Here is a 15122-nt window from a genome sequence, read left to right as displayed (position 1 = left end):
CAGCTTTATTGACTAGATGAACCTTTTTGCAGTTTTCCAGAAACAGTTATTTCCCTAAAATAGAAATCTTTCTTGTAGAGGTTAGTTTTCCCAGGAACTACCTGGCAACTGGACTAAAGCACAGGAAAAAGTTCCAGTGACAAACCAGGGAAAGCATCTGGATTCTCACTGTAGCACCAAGAAAAAACACCATTTAATATGTTAGAAGTGTGCTAAATTATTCTTGAGTGGTTTAACTTTGCCTTTATATTTGGATTCCAAAGCATATTAATAATGTAGTTATTATTACTCAGCTGGAGACTGGAAGGTCATTTTACAATGACAGTTTCTTTCTTTTGAAAGTACTCTGCAATGTTTTGGTTATTCAACAATGCACCAATAAAGTTGAACAGTATGATTACACTATTACACTAACAACAATCTTACGCTAACATATTGCTGAGTAATTGTAATTCCATTACATAAATGGAGTCATGTGAAAAAGAAAGTGCTCAACTTTCAATTGTAATGTCAATCAAATGCATTTGATTAAATGCTCATCAGCGAGTGTGAGCACCTAAATGAAGAGCAGATGTTTTGGTAGTTTACCCATCTGGAGCATACAGGTGTGTGTTAACTGCCGCTACGCATCATGCACACCACACCAACATGTCAGGACAAACACTTCAGACAAAATGTCAAGCACGGTGGTGTAGGGCTGATGATTTGGGCCTTAGAACTAAAAAAAGAATAGATACACATTTGTAATAGCTAATAAAGTTTATTTCAGAAAAAAGTAAAACCATAATTACAACAAAGAACCAAATTAACCTTGAACTGCAATAAAAATATAGCAAATGCAATAATAGTATAAGTGGAAGAACTAAGAGCAACTTCCAGCAGCTAAACAAGAATGGCACTTCTGGGGCCTGTGTCACAAAGCACAATTAACGAAGAAAGTTTGATGAGCCAGAAACGTACACATGCTGCAGTACACTGAGCTGTGCTTTTACTCAGTGACAGATCCCAAATAACTCCATGACTCTGCTTTGTGACACAGGCCCCAAATATCAGGAGACAGCACGACAGCCTGGCCGAATGCAAACTGCATCAGGAAGAGGGGAGGAGGAGTGAAATGTTTGGTCCTCTTGACAAAAGAAATGGTGATAAACTCATTTTTAAAACCATTTTTCTCTGAACAATACATCATCACTAAATCAAAGTACAGCAGGTTTACTACATAAAGGAAAACAGAAGAGCCAATCAACCCTCAATAAACATGGCGAGTAAACATCAAAGCAGCCACACCACTAAAAAGAAACGCTTCATTTTGTTGTACGACTTGGAAAATAATATTGCCCCGCAGGGTCATCAAAAGCAACTGGAGTCAAAAGTGCACCACTACGATGAGGAACTTTGATACTTAACTGAGAAAAGTAAACATAACCAAATTCAGTATGCTCAATAGATGACAGCTTCATTGATTAGACACATATCAAGCCTAGATCTAGAATAAAACAGACATTTGAATCCATGTCTGTGAAAATGCCATCCTAATCACACAAACACAAAAGAGTAACCTTCTTTGTCTGCTTTAAGCACATTCATGTCACATCAGTAATGAAACTTTGAACAGGTTCAATATAAGAAATCTACTATATTAATCATTAACAACAGTATTTACAATACCTAATGTGTTACTCTTTTAAACAGAGCAGAGCTTAATGTTACACAGTTGGATATTTTGCATTTTATTAATAGCCCATGGTAGATCGAACATGTCCCTGGATCTCTTTGTTCCTGACAAGAGAGGTGGTCAATACCAGAGTTGTAAGTATGTATAAGCTTATACATAACAGATCAACAAAGGGCCAATAACCAGAATATAGCATTTGTATCCTCAGAAGGCAAAGACAAAAGCTACAGTTACAGATAAATGGCTACAGTTTTTTTTTCTGTTTTTTAACAAAAGCAAGTGAGAAACTGTACAAAATAGTAACAATATTGTAGGAGAAGACCATCGAGGATCTTCTCTTTGACCTTCTCTCTCTGAAGTTAATATGCTGTAATATGGGACTTTGGTCCAACAAACCCAACAAGACAGTAATGTAACACATTCCTTCATTGTCAAATAAGGTGTCAAAGACTGGAAAGTGCAAAATGCATTGCGCTGTAGGTTGGTAATCGCATAAGGAGGGGGGAAGCGAACAAATAATTTCTTTACTAAAACATAACAAGTTAGCCCTGTTACTTGAAAATCTGGTGGTGTCATTTGATATGATGGACTTGATCTGATTATGTTGCAATTCAGCTACTTTATGTGACGTTTTATCCCATTTTTATTCTTAAATGCAGCATTTGAGCCAGGAAAAAGCCGGGAAAGAAGAATGCAACAGCATTTTGTGTGTCTGTTGCTTAAATATAAGAGTTTGGTTTACACACATGTCGGTAATTATATAATTCTGCATGCAGAGGCACTGAGTTCAAAGAGTTTATAGGCCTACAGAGTATATTCTCTGGACATGCTTTCATTTCACTTCAAATTTGGATGTTATATTTTACAAAATGACTACAGACTTCAAATGTAAGCATTCGTTATTCTTACGCGGTTCAATCACCAAATATATCAAATCATCCATTTACATTATATCCATCTACTTCATATAATATGTGGTGTGAAAAATCCATGCAGCATATATAAAAACCTGTCTTTGATTAATACCATTTTTTTATTCCTTCACAGGACAAATTGTCATCCTGGCGGTTTTGGATGATAATAGCTCACTACAAATGACACTTCTGTTTTAAAACTGTTTTCTGCCAACACTGGTGAGACAAAAAAGTAAGCACTTCTGCAAATACTTTGCACCTAATGAGGCACATACTCAAGTCAGCTTGACGCACGTGCCCTTCTCCTCCAATCAAACACTGAGTTGCTGCTACCTCCACTATGCACAAAACAAAAAGAAAAACCTCCTCAAAAATGGCCTTGTTCCTGCATGTGACGTAAAAGTGACTCGCTGATTTGATCAAAAAGGATCACATTTATGTCACATGTGATGTCCAGCATTAGTTTCAGGCAACACTTGACTTGGTTGTAATGAAGTACTTTTGTTGTACTGACCTCTCAGTCAACTTCAGTAAGATATATGCAGTACCTTTCAACACTGCAACTGTCACGTTAAAACGACAAATGCAGTAATAACAACAGCTTATTCTGAACATGACTGCTAATATGCAAATGCTCCAAGGTTTCTGATGTGTAAACATTTCCAAGGGTTAGGCAGACTAGTATAGTACAATAGTTACTGTATTATGTCAGCGGAGGTACAAAATGCACGTGTTTGGCAATAACCAGGGAGAGAAACACACAGTACAATCCCTGTATTTGGAGTGCGTGCCAGATAGAGTTGGGGGAGACCTGAGGTGTTTACTCTATGATTGTACTGCTCTTGCATCACTTATATTAATGGAGTTCGGAAAACAAAGGAATGGGCAGAGTCTGATCCAACGACTAGTTTGGACGGCTCAAGAAACAGGAGCATCTTTTATGAGGGTTCTTGGCTGTCTTTTCATTTCAATGTATGATTTTTTAACAAATTACATCTACAGTGCTACTCTAGTGCATTTCAATGATTACATTTCTAATTGAATACACGACAGCCATTTTACAAATTCATTCATTTGCACATGTCGTCAAAACTATTAAACACCAATGGCTCTGTGGTGTTAAGGCAACTATTCAAAGTTCGATAGTTCATAGCCAGCCTTTATGGTTGACGATAACAACTAAGGAAACAATGCCAGGAATTTATTCCGATGAGTTAAAGAACTGCTGGTCAAAAAAATAAAATACAATTTGACAAGCTTTGCTTTAATTAAAGACCGTGGGTGGTTGTTAGATTAAATGTGGCTGGTTAGAGTCACAGGAAGAAGAAGCCTGCCACGTCACAGTGGCTTAGCCTACAGCTGCCCTGGATGGTATCAGTGACACTGATGAGGCTTCTAGAGTGATTGTTGTAGAGTGATTGTTGTTTTTTTTTTCAGGATTATGGCAATTCATTGGATATGGCTAAGGAACTTGACTGTCTTGGGCACTGGTGTTTGGAGGTTAGGCTAGTCTCATTTGGGCACATAAGACAACAGGTACTGGGAATAAGTAAAATAAGGGGTAGGGAAAGAGATTCCAAGTTCTTCTACTGGTCCTCCACTTCAGCAAGCTCAGAATTAGAGGGCGGTGTGGATGGTTGGAGGTGGTTTGAAGTGGGTAATGGGCTTACGGTTGAGCCCTGGGGGACGTCACTTGGAGCTGGGTCAGGAAGGGTCAGGGTTTCTGGGGCAGACTTTTTGCGGGGTCGGTCCTTGGGGACAGAGAGTGACTCAGGCGCATCGGTGCACATGGGTGTGGAGGGGGCGCTGGCAGGGCCAGTGAGGGCACAGGAGGACAGGGGTGTCTCACTGATAGAGATCGACGGGGGAAACATCCCAATCTTCTGGTTCGTGGCCTCCTGGATGGCGCGCTCAAACTCTCTCACCTCATCCATCGTCATGTCTGGATCAGAAATTTTATTTTATTAAGACCAGTGACAGAAAGGTGGACACAACTTTTTAAGCCTTTGTATGAATGTAGAAACGTTAAGCTGGAATGTGTTAACACAGCCACACCTAGAAAATGGTACATGGTCAGTAAAAGACTAAAAAACAAAACAAACCACATATTTACAAAAAAACGTGGATAACGTGAATTTTTTAGGAACCATTTTTTTTAGAATCATCATAACTGTTAGTTCAAATTAAATTTCGTTTTTTGGCTTTGTGTGTGAGTAGTTTGACTCAGAATAAGTCGATCCATGAGAACATGTAAAGTCAGCTGTGAACGCTTCAGAGGAGAGTCATCATCAGTTTAAATATAAGAAAAGAGGGGCAATGGAGTAAAAAAAACAATGAAAAAGACACATACGCTTGCTTTGTCATGGATCTCTATGTCATCCAGTGAAGATGCGTTTGTTGTGGAATGCTCTTGCTGTTCATGGCAAACTTTAATGTTGGTTTTCTCATGCATTTTTCTCTCGTAATCCCGCACATCATCCAAAGTCATATCTGGAAGAAGGGGGGAGGGGTGGAACGGGGGTCGAAATGTTGGTAACTCTCCTACAACGTTCTCCAATTGAGAGACAGGTGGGGGAGCGAGAGCGTTAGGTGGCAAAGGCAGGCTTTTTTTGAAGTTAAAGCTTTAGAGGTTAAGCTGCCAGCTTCCCAAGACCCAAAGAGTTTGTGGGATAAAACCAAACAAATCCGAGGCACACAAAGAGGAAAGGACTGATAAGGTCAAGGATGTTTCAAGACAAAGGAAAAGCATGGAGAGGCTGGATCATTGCAAGCATAAAAGAAACACCTGCAAAACCGATTCCACAGGCAAAAAAAAAAAAAATCTTTCCACAGTGAAAAGATTTTAGGAGTATTAAAAAAGTGCAGGCTGCAATGGTTAGTGGTTATAGAGAAGGGGAACATTTCAGGGCAAAGACAATGGGCTCATCTATGCACCCTACAGTTAATGTGCTGCAGCCACTTATACGAGCAAACAGAGCTGCTTCTTGCACAACCACAAAATCCACAGAAACAGACAAAGGTAGCTTTCATGTTTCAGTAAGGACCACACTCATCACCAAGGAATAAAGGAATAAGTGGCAATTTAACCACAACCAGCCAGTCAGATGCGCTGCACGCATTTTATTTTGCTGATACTTTGTTTCAGTTTTAGAATACTGTTTCTACTCTTTACATTTTTTTATTTTTTTTGTTGCATCAACTGGTACATATGAATGTCTCCATTATGAAACATGAAAGAATGTGGTTGAAATATATTTCTATTGTGCAGGTCTCAGTTGAAACAAACTTTGACCATGCTCAAAAAGCGTTTATTATTAGTGGGTTAGTTGTGAGAAGAGGTTCCATGCTGTAAGAGAATAAACAGGACTAGCAGTGGCCGGGTTTAGCTGGAGGCCGAATGACTGTTCATGCATGGCAATGAATGAGGCAGGAAGTAAACTACAGTGATCTACAATGCAAAGTACAAGAACATGTCAAATTCAAACATTTGTTAAACTATGGACGTGCTACCACTGCATGTAGCACTGTGTACTATTACTTAGACAAGAAAACTAAATACTTTAATGACATAAGTTCAGCAGTGACCTACCTATCCACTCATCCACCCAGGCAAAAGCCTGCCTGTGTCCCAGCAGCAGCACATCCCGAACCACCTGTAAAAAAATACAAAGACGGTCTGAAGTCCAGAAAAACTTTATAAACTAACACACAAATAATATAAATAGCCACGCCTTACAGTTTGTTAATATTCAACCCATTTACCAACCATAAGATGAACATGTGCTGTGATAAGTTGGAAACATTCACGTTTCAGTTGTAACTATGGAAATTTACTTCATCCAGTACTAGAATTTGAAATATGTATTTTATTAAGACTTGCGTCTGACGTCTCACCTTGTGGACAAACTGCTCAACTCGTGTCTGCAGACCCCACACCTCAAACTTTACTGAGACAAGTTTGTATGAGCACATGATGGGATCCTGCGTGTCCCTCCAGCCCTCCTGAAGAATCCCTCGTGACGTCTTCTCAGACTTGAAATATCGTAAGTCCTGCAATTGTGGAGTGATCACACATGTGACACTGTAACCCAAACTGGCATCGTGTCTGCAACAGACTTGGGAAATAATCAAAACTTTGAACTGAATGACAGTAAATAACACCTTTTCACATTAACCCTCGTCCTTGAGAAAATCTCAAGCTTTTATTAAACAGCTATGAAAAAAGATAGATGCCAGATAAAAATGTGTGAGATGGAAGAGTCATTTGAGGTAAGTGCAGCTCTGAAGTCCACATAATTTACACAACTGAACAGATAAAAATAAAATAAAATGTATTCCTATTTTCCATCTAGAAACAGAAGAACCTTTCCATTAGAAGTTATTTAATAAATGACACAGTTTTTACTACTGTTTCCACCAGTGTGTTTACACCTCTCCAGGGGCGTTTACTCCTATTAGCTAACAGCCTTCAAACACACACACACACCTACACAAACTCACCTCAGACTCTTTATAGTAGCGCTCCGGGATCTCATCGTAGGCGATGTCGATGAAGCAAACTTCCCTCTCCTGGTCCTTCAGCTCAGTGTCAAAGATCTGAAAACAGACGAGGTAGATTTGCCCGTCGTCACATAAATACATCTCAGAAAGGTACTTACTGGTCACTGCAAGAGTTGGAATAGAATCTTAACACTGCTTGACTTGTACCTTGTCACTCTAAAAGCAGAGGTGGGCAACTCCAGTGTATCGCAAAGTGTATTGCAAAGCCATAGCTCTACTTATGGTCTTACACTTTCTCTGTCATTCTGTCCAATGGCGAAGACACTGCTTATTTCTGCTTAACATTAACCAGCTGTAGGGCTGCTCGATTATGGCAAAAATGATAATCACGATTATTTTCACTGAAATTGAGATCGCGATTATTTGACGATATTTATTTAACCCTTTAAGACCTACTATAGAACCAAGTCCGCCAGAGCTCATATTATTTTTTTTACATGTTGTAGTGCCGTTTGTGGGAGCATTTCAATTTGCTATGCAACTGTTATAGCCCATATTTTAATAATATGTATGCATTAAGTCCATAGTAACTACATTAATTGCAAAAAAGTGCAATAAACTACAAAAAAATTGAAAATCGTTTTTGTTTTGTTTACATATATTTCTACTTGGAGAAATTTAAGAGGTTTATCCCTCAAAACTTTAAATACAAAAAAGTTGCAAAAAATAGTTTACAACAACAGGAAATTTATTTTGAGTGTCTTCATAGTTTTATTTTGGAGATACAGCAATTTTTATATACTGCAGGAAAAACGAAAAAACAATCCTATGATGCAAATTTGCAAAGAAAACAGCATGTGCATCAAAATAAACTATTTCCAGCAGTGCAATTTGAGTTCTAAGCATCCCAGCAACTATTCAGAAAGGTCAAACATGACCAGTATAGGCTTTTAAGGCCTACAAGTAAAAAACTACAATTTCCGCGAAAATGACGTCACTTCCGGTTTCGGCCAGGAAATGGCGGACATACAGTTCGCGCTGACGTCTGTTTCACTGTGGGAAGTGTTACGAACAGCTGATAGGATCGGCAAAGCGTGTTTCTGGAATATTGTGTTTTTGTTCCTGCAAGAGCTTTTTATGCAGTTTTTGCAAAGCTTTATGTGGAAGGAAACTGTGACCGAGGACAAGCTGATGGCATCAGATGTAAGTACAACTCCTCCGGTTTCATATGCAAAACAAATTATTGCGCTAGCTTACACGGTTCCGGTTCTACAGGGATTTAAAAATAGTTACACAACACGGAACGTGCTGCTCTGACCGGCTTTAAAGGGTTAACAATGACTTTAAAAAATAATATAAAATAGTGTGCAACACCACTGAAGTTTTTTTACCTCTCTTTTCAACCAGCGGCAGTCACTCTCCTCTCCAAATAACTTCTGCTTAGCTTTCCGGGCTTCCCTCGGGTCCTCTTAATCAGCGGTCTCCAACCTTTTTTGCGCCCGACAATATTTTCACGGACCGGCCTTTAAGGTGTCGCGGATAAATGAGGGAGGGGCTAATAATCGGCTCAGTCATTTTTAATGATCGTTGAAAGCCCAGATCGTAATCGTGATTAAAATTCGATTAATTGAGCAGCCCTAACCAGCTGTATTCTATTTTTCATGAGACTTTATGAGACATGAGCATGTTTCATTTGTTATAAGATGTGTTGTAACCTGGGCAATCCCAAAGTCTACATTCCTTGAGCTCAGCCCTGATTCAATCATATCTGTATCTTTTTTCTTTCTTTCTTTTTTTTTGTTGCATGATCTTATTATGGTTACAGTTTCCCTGTGTGAAACCTCTCATGCATTTTCTTTTACCACACCCTCAATTCAACGAGTGCATTCTGTCCAGGCACATCTACTCATTTCCTGTCCTTCTAACTTTCAAGATTCCTTGCTTTTCCTTTTTTGTTTCCATTCATGCTTCCTCCATATTCATGCAGTTGGCCTTCCTCTCTTTCACTATGTTTTACAGCTTAGTTTATAAACAACAAGCTGAGTGGACAAATGCAAGTTATGTCGTAAGATTGGACCAGGGCAGAGGTGGGCAACTCCAGGCCTCGACGGCCGGTGTCCTGCAGGTTTTAGATCTCACCCTGGGTCAACACACCTGAATCAAATGATTAGTTCGTTACCAGACCTCTGGGGAACTTCAAGACATGTTGAGGAGGTCATTTAGCCATTTAAATCAGCTGTGTTGGATCAAGGACACATCTAAAACCTGCAGGACGCCGGCCCTCGAGGCCTGGAGTTGCCCACCCCTGCTCTAAAGCCTCATCACTTGAACCACATGTTATTGTCTAAATAACCAGTAGGGGGCGCTCTCTCCCATGTTTTGCAGCACTGCCAGTGCTGACTCCAATAACTGCATCAAATGTTGAGAAGTCATCGGCCCTCCTTCATTCTTTGTGTTGCTTTCTTATTGCTGTCGGTCATTATTTCTCATGTTGAATAAAGGGATGTTGCAGTTAGTTTATAATACACTGCAATTTATGCATGCATCTACTTGTCGATTTATCAGTTCTTCTACAGTCAGAGCTTGTGAGCATCTTGCTGCAAAATTTGTGTGAAACAAAATCAAAAGCTTGATAAATAATGAGTTGACCTCTAGAAATAGTCCTTTCTACTACAACAGCAACACTGTGATACATCACAAACTAGACACTGTGGCACTTAAATAATTCCAAGGTTACAGTTACATTCTGAAACTGTTCTGATAATGACAGACAGGGAAAGCAATAAAAGAAGTGACAGGAAATTGATTTGTGTCAACAGATGAGAAGAAGGAAAAATAGCTGCACTTTGTCACTCTGCAAAATATAAACAAACATCTGCAGTAATGAATGAGTGAAATGTTTTGGGGTTTTTTTTTTTTTCACTCGATGCTGAATATTTTTAAAGATACTGATGCAGCACCAGCACCTAAAACTCTTAAGAGACCATTTCAATATAAACATAAGCAAGGAAAATACTCAAAATACTCTAATAAACTTAGGGTACGTCTTTAGCTATGAGAAAATAACATTTAATCTTTTTTTCTAGATACACTAACAAATGGTATTGAATGAAGACTTTTTACCTCTCATCTGAGACCCTTCTTTAGTTCTACAAGCTGATGAAGAGTCTCATGTATCAACTCGGACGTGGTCCTGAGAGTCATCAATGACTTGGATAAAAAAAACAACTTCACAAACATATAAAGAAGTCCAAATGAATTCAGTTCAATGACTTAAGACTCCTGTGACCTGAATGACTGGGAACCTACAGACCTATTTTTATGGGATTGTTTTGATAATATTAATAATGATAATAGCACAAGCCTTATCCATCAAGAATAAGGCTGGATTTTCAATTCAAATCATTAAGATGTGATTGAAGCTCAGGCTCTCAAGTTTAATTCCCTGGATTTTACAAATACATTACATTAACTGTTTGGGAAGTACAACCTTTTTAAATGTATAGTCTCCCATTTTCAGTGGATAAAAATAATTAGCATAATTACTGAATGTATATTTAGTACAGAAAGAGGGGGTAAGAGATGACAACAAACAGTAAATATATCACTGCCCAAGATTTAAGTGTATCGCAAAGCCATAGCTCTACTTATGGCCTTACACTTTCTCTGTCATTCTGTCCAATGGCGAAGACACTGCTTATTTCTGCTTAACATTAACCAGCTGTATTCTATTTTTCATGAGACTTTATGAGACATGAGCATGTTTCATTTGTTATAAGATGTGTTGTAACCTGGGCAATCCCAAAGTCTACATTCCTTGAGCTCAGCCCTGATTCAATCATATCTGTATCTTTTTTCTTTCTTTCTTTTTGTTGCATGATCTTATTATGGTTACAGTTTCCCTGTGTGAAACCTCTCATGCATTTTCTTTTACCACACCCTCAATTCAACGAGTGCATTCTGTCCAGGCACATCTACTCATTTCCTGTCCTTCTAACTTTCAAGATTCCTTGCTTTTCCTTTTTTGTTTCCATTCATGCTTCCTCCATATTCATGCAGTTGGCCTTCCTCTCTTTCACTATGTTTTCAGCTTAGTTTATAAACAACAAGCTGAGTGGACAAATGCAAGTTATGTCGTAAGATTGGACCAGGGCAGAGGTGGGCAACTCCAGGCCTCGACGGCCGGTGTCCTGCAGGTTTTAGATCTCACCCTGGGTCAACACACCTGAATCAAATGATTAGTTCATTACCAGACCTCTGGGGAACTTCAAGACATGTTGAGGAAGTAATTTAGCCATTTAAATCAGCTGTGTTGGATCAAGGACACATCTAAAACCTGCAGGACACCGGCCCTCGAGGCCTGGAGTTCCCCCACCCCTGGACTATGGGTGGGGGAAGGTTTGTTGAAGTCTTAAAAAAACACACACACACACACACACACACACACACACACACACACACACACACACACACACACACACCAAAGCAGCTGCATTCTTATCATTTCACAGCATCCTTTATAGAAACATACATAACTCAGACTGGTTACTGTTTGTCATAAAAAATGCAAAGCCCCTTGTTTACTTGCCTTAAAGACGTTATACAAAGTAGCAAAGCTGTTTTATTCCATTACTAAATCTAAGTGCTAAATCTGCGTGTGTGTCCGTGTGTGTCCACAGGCATTTCAAATTGAAACCAGATATTTATCCGACACAACTGTGATTTCTCTTAGTTTTCATCCACAAAGTGCACTTGCTGAAGGCGATTTCTGCTCTTTAGATTTCATTTAAAAACTCTTTGGTCTATCACTTTGTCTTGTCAGATGAAGCAAGCATCAGTCTAACGTTTCATGCATGCATCAATGAGCACTGACAGTCTGGTCATTTCCGTCTTCCTGCTTTAAGGGTACAAGTGTGGTTTGTCTCAGACACAAACAAAGCACTTGAAGCACTAGGAACCATCTTCTACGTATACATCGCAAAAACCACACATCATTTTAAAACTCGAGTGATCTTAACCTGCTTACCAGTAACCACAATACATTTAAAACTATCTGTATGTAGCACACCACTCCACGATTTCTTTTTCCTAATGTCTGAGCACTGGCAGCCTTTCATTTGATGATTAATACCCATATAAATGGGAATACAGAGAGTTAGCAATTCCAACAACCCAAATGAAATTAGGTGTCCAACAAGTGGAGCCGTTTTTTGGCAGACTCTTGAGGCTCATGCACTGTTGGCATTATTACATGATGGGATTGCACAGAAAGAGTCTTTGCTGCCAGATCTGCCTGGATAATTTTACTCATATAGCCTTTGTAGAGATCTTGTTTTTTATGTGCTATTTTATCTTAGACAGGGTTATCTTGCTTTACATATTTCTCTATGAGAAAGAGAGCAAACAGTCAGCAGTGTTACATTAAGCTGAAAGATTTGCGTGGGAGTGAGAGCCTGCCTGATTAACTGACTGGGCATATGGGCTGACAGCAGTATGGGTGTTCACTGGGAAACCACAAACAGTGCATTTCACGATAAAGATAAAACTAAAAGTTTCATTTTCTACTTTGTTCCATTGCGCTGCTTATGGGTCACCAAAGTGCATATGCTACAGTATTTATATCAGAACAGAAAGCCCAGAAGTAACGGAACACAAGGCCATTACTAATAACACATCATGAGGTCAAATCAATATAACTTGTATAGCCCAAAATCACAAGTTTGCCTCAAAAACACTTTAAAATCTCTGCAGCATGGAAAACTATTTGCCTTTAGACCATCTGGAGGAGGAACACAGGAGGCGTCCATCTGCTTGCAGAGACATTCATGCAACAGACTGCAGATGTACAGAGCAGTCATACTATACTGTGTTCCACTCAGCATGTGACTAAAAGGAAACACCCAAACCACAGTTCAAAGCTCCTATCACACCTGCACACCATGTACTTACATTGTCATTGCATCCTTTGTTGTCCTCATATTTTGTCTCTATGTGGATGGAAAACTTGGGCAGGAACGAGCACTGTGGATTAAGAAAGAAAAAAGATGCTTAATCACTTGTAAAGACAAATTCATCAACTAATGTCCTTAACAGAAGCGGTGTTGCTTTTATTATTCTTCTGCATTCCAAAGCTGAGCAAAAATAGAAGCAACGAGCTTATGAAGTCTGTTCTTCATGAGGCTAACATATTCATACGTGCCTTGCTGTAACACCTCAAGTGCTTTTATGAGCACCGTGTCTGAGTTGGGAAGGTTTTTTCTCCATTTGTATGTTTATCACTGTATAGTTTAAAATGAGCTGTAGCAGTGCAGTACTTAAATCTCCCTGTCAAAAGTGACAAAAACCAAGACAATTTTGCTAGCCTGCTTAAAAACTCATTTTGCATGGGTGTATTTGCACTGACTCATACATAAGCACAGTACGCTCCCACACATGCACATAGACAATATCGAGCATTCCTTCGCTGTCACAACATTGTCCTCTTTCCCCGTTTATCCCCACACCCAAAAGTGTCGTGACTCACGCTACTGACATTTCTCCCTCTGCATAACAGAAGCCCTATAGCTAAGCCTAATCACATTCATATGTTTTAAATTATGTATCAAGGTTAATCATGGGTCACAGAGGCCGTTCTGATTATTGGGGAAAACTTAGTGCGTGTGTGTGTGTGTTTGTGTGTGTGGTTGCTATGTAAGTTGTTTTGATCATTGCAGAGACTAACAAACCCTTCTGACAGAACTCAGCTGCCACCACTGTACTGCGGCTACGCTGCATACAGCAGAAGACTGCATAATCAGTAATCGGAAAATTCTTTAATATGTAAATTCTGGCATTTTTCTACAATTTGACATGTTACAAGCAGTCAGATGTTTGAAATGAAAGACGAGCAGACACAATTTAGAGAAGGGATGTCAAAGTCATTTCACACTGTGGGCCGCATACAGCTCACTTTGATCTTGAGTGGACCAGACTTCACGAGTAAAACTATGTAATAAATTGCTAAAGCTACTAAAAAAAGTGCTGAAATTTTTGTTAACTCTGGGAAAATGCTTCCCCCTGTGAACTCACTGTAAAATACAAACAAACAATCAAATTATTGTCATTGTTTATGTATTACTTATTTACTTTGGTCTAGTATGAATTTCAGTGGCAGGGAGAGGTCTAAATCAATAGGAAAAGGGAAAAATCTATGCAATTCTTCACAATTTCTAAAGCTCAAAGGGCCAGAGTTGAGTCTCTGCTGGGCCTATTATTAAGTACACAATACTTAATAATCAATTTTTCTATGTGCTATTAATTAAAAGAAATGGAGAAAAAAGATCTTTGTTTGAAATCTACCGGTGAGGTAAACATAAATGTTTGCCCCTTCTATGATATTCAATTAGCTCCTAATATTTCCACAATAATATTCCACAATGATTGAGGATACTTACAGTGTATTCTTCAGAACAATGCATGAGGTGACATCGGGTCAAAGCCATGGGAGAACACAAAAGAAAGCAAAATCAGTTACACAACATCAAAGAATATAAGTGAAGGCTACAACATATAAAAAATGTCTGTCAAATATCTGAAAACCCAAATCATCCCTCCTCACTAGAGTGTGTGTTTTCATTCCCTTTAATCTGTCCTCATCATCTTGTAACACCGCTTTTTAATGATCAGAATCATTAAAGCATCACAGAAATGTTCTGTTCTGGCCACTGTGCCTCTGATCTTTGGACTCCTGATTACTGCTTGCTCGTAATATTGGTAATATTGGCTTATTCCACCGCTGTGCTCAATGCGCATAAAAAGCACTGGCGGCTGTAAGCATGTAACTATATGCAGATTTAAACGTGGTCACCCGTGAATGAGTGACACGTTCATACTTTTTTACATAGTTTTGTGTTTTGCTACCAAACTGAAACACTGGCAACCAGAAAGCTGCAACGCTGTCACTGATGTAACATCCCATTCTGGTTGACCTTGAATGTTGCGTGGAGGCATTAAGGGCACTCAGGAACTTACAATGTCTGCAGTTTGCTTTTTGA

The 15122-nt window shown here is 39.1% G+C and overlaps 1 protein-coding gene across 1 annotated transcript in view; it reads right to left on the bottom strand.

Annotated features, from left to right (window-relative positions):
• Positions 1–759: 759 nt before the first annotated feature.
• LOC146668395 (cytoplasmic phosphatidylinositol transfer protein 1-like) overlaps positions 760–15122 on the bottom strand; it is a 75452-nt gene continuing 61089 nt past the window's right edge. The window contains exons 4-9 of the mRNA XM_085410301.1: positions 14523–14530; positions 13039–13110; positions 7090–7185; positions 6484–6639; positions 6179–6242; positions 760–4531 (exon numbers count right to left, since the gene is read on the bottom strand). Coding sequence (XP_085266427.1) covers positions 4176–4531; positions 6179–6242; positions 6484–6639; positions 7090–7185; positions 13039–13110; positions 14523–14530 — 752 coding nt within the window. The 3' untranslated portion in view covers positions 760–4175. The remainder of the gene's footprint in view (positions 4532–6178; positions 6243–6483; positions 6640–7089; positions 7186–13038; positions 13111–14522; positions 14531–15122) is intronic.

This window comes from Rhamphochromis longiceps, linkage group LG6, assembly GCF_057381845.1.
Source record: "Rhamphochromis longiceps isolate RC_006_pf linkage group LG6, R_longiceps_female_GT1.1, whole genome shotgun sequence".
In the NCBI taxonomy this organism is placed as follows: Eukaryota; Metazoa; Chordata; class Actinopteri; order Cichliformes; family Cichlidae; genus Rhamphochromis; species Rhamphochromis longiceps.
Note: the sequence above shows the minus strand (reverse complement) of the source record. Positions and strands in the feature narration are given on the sequence as shown.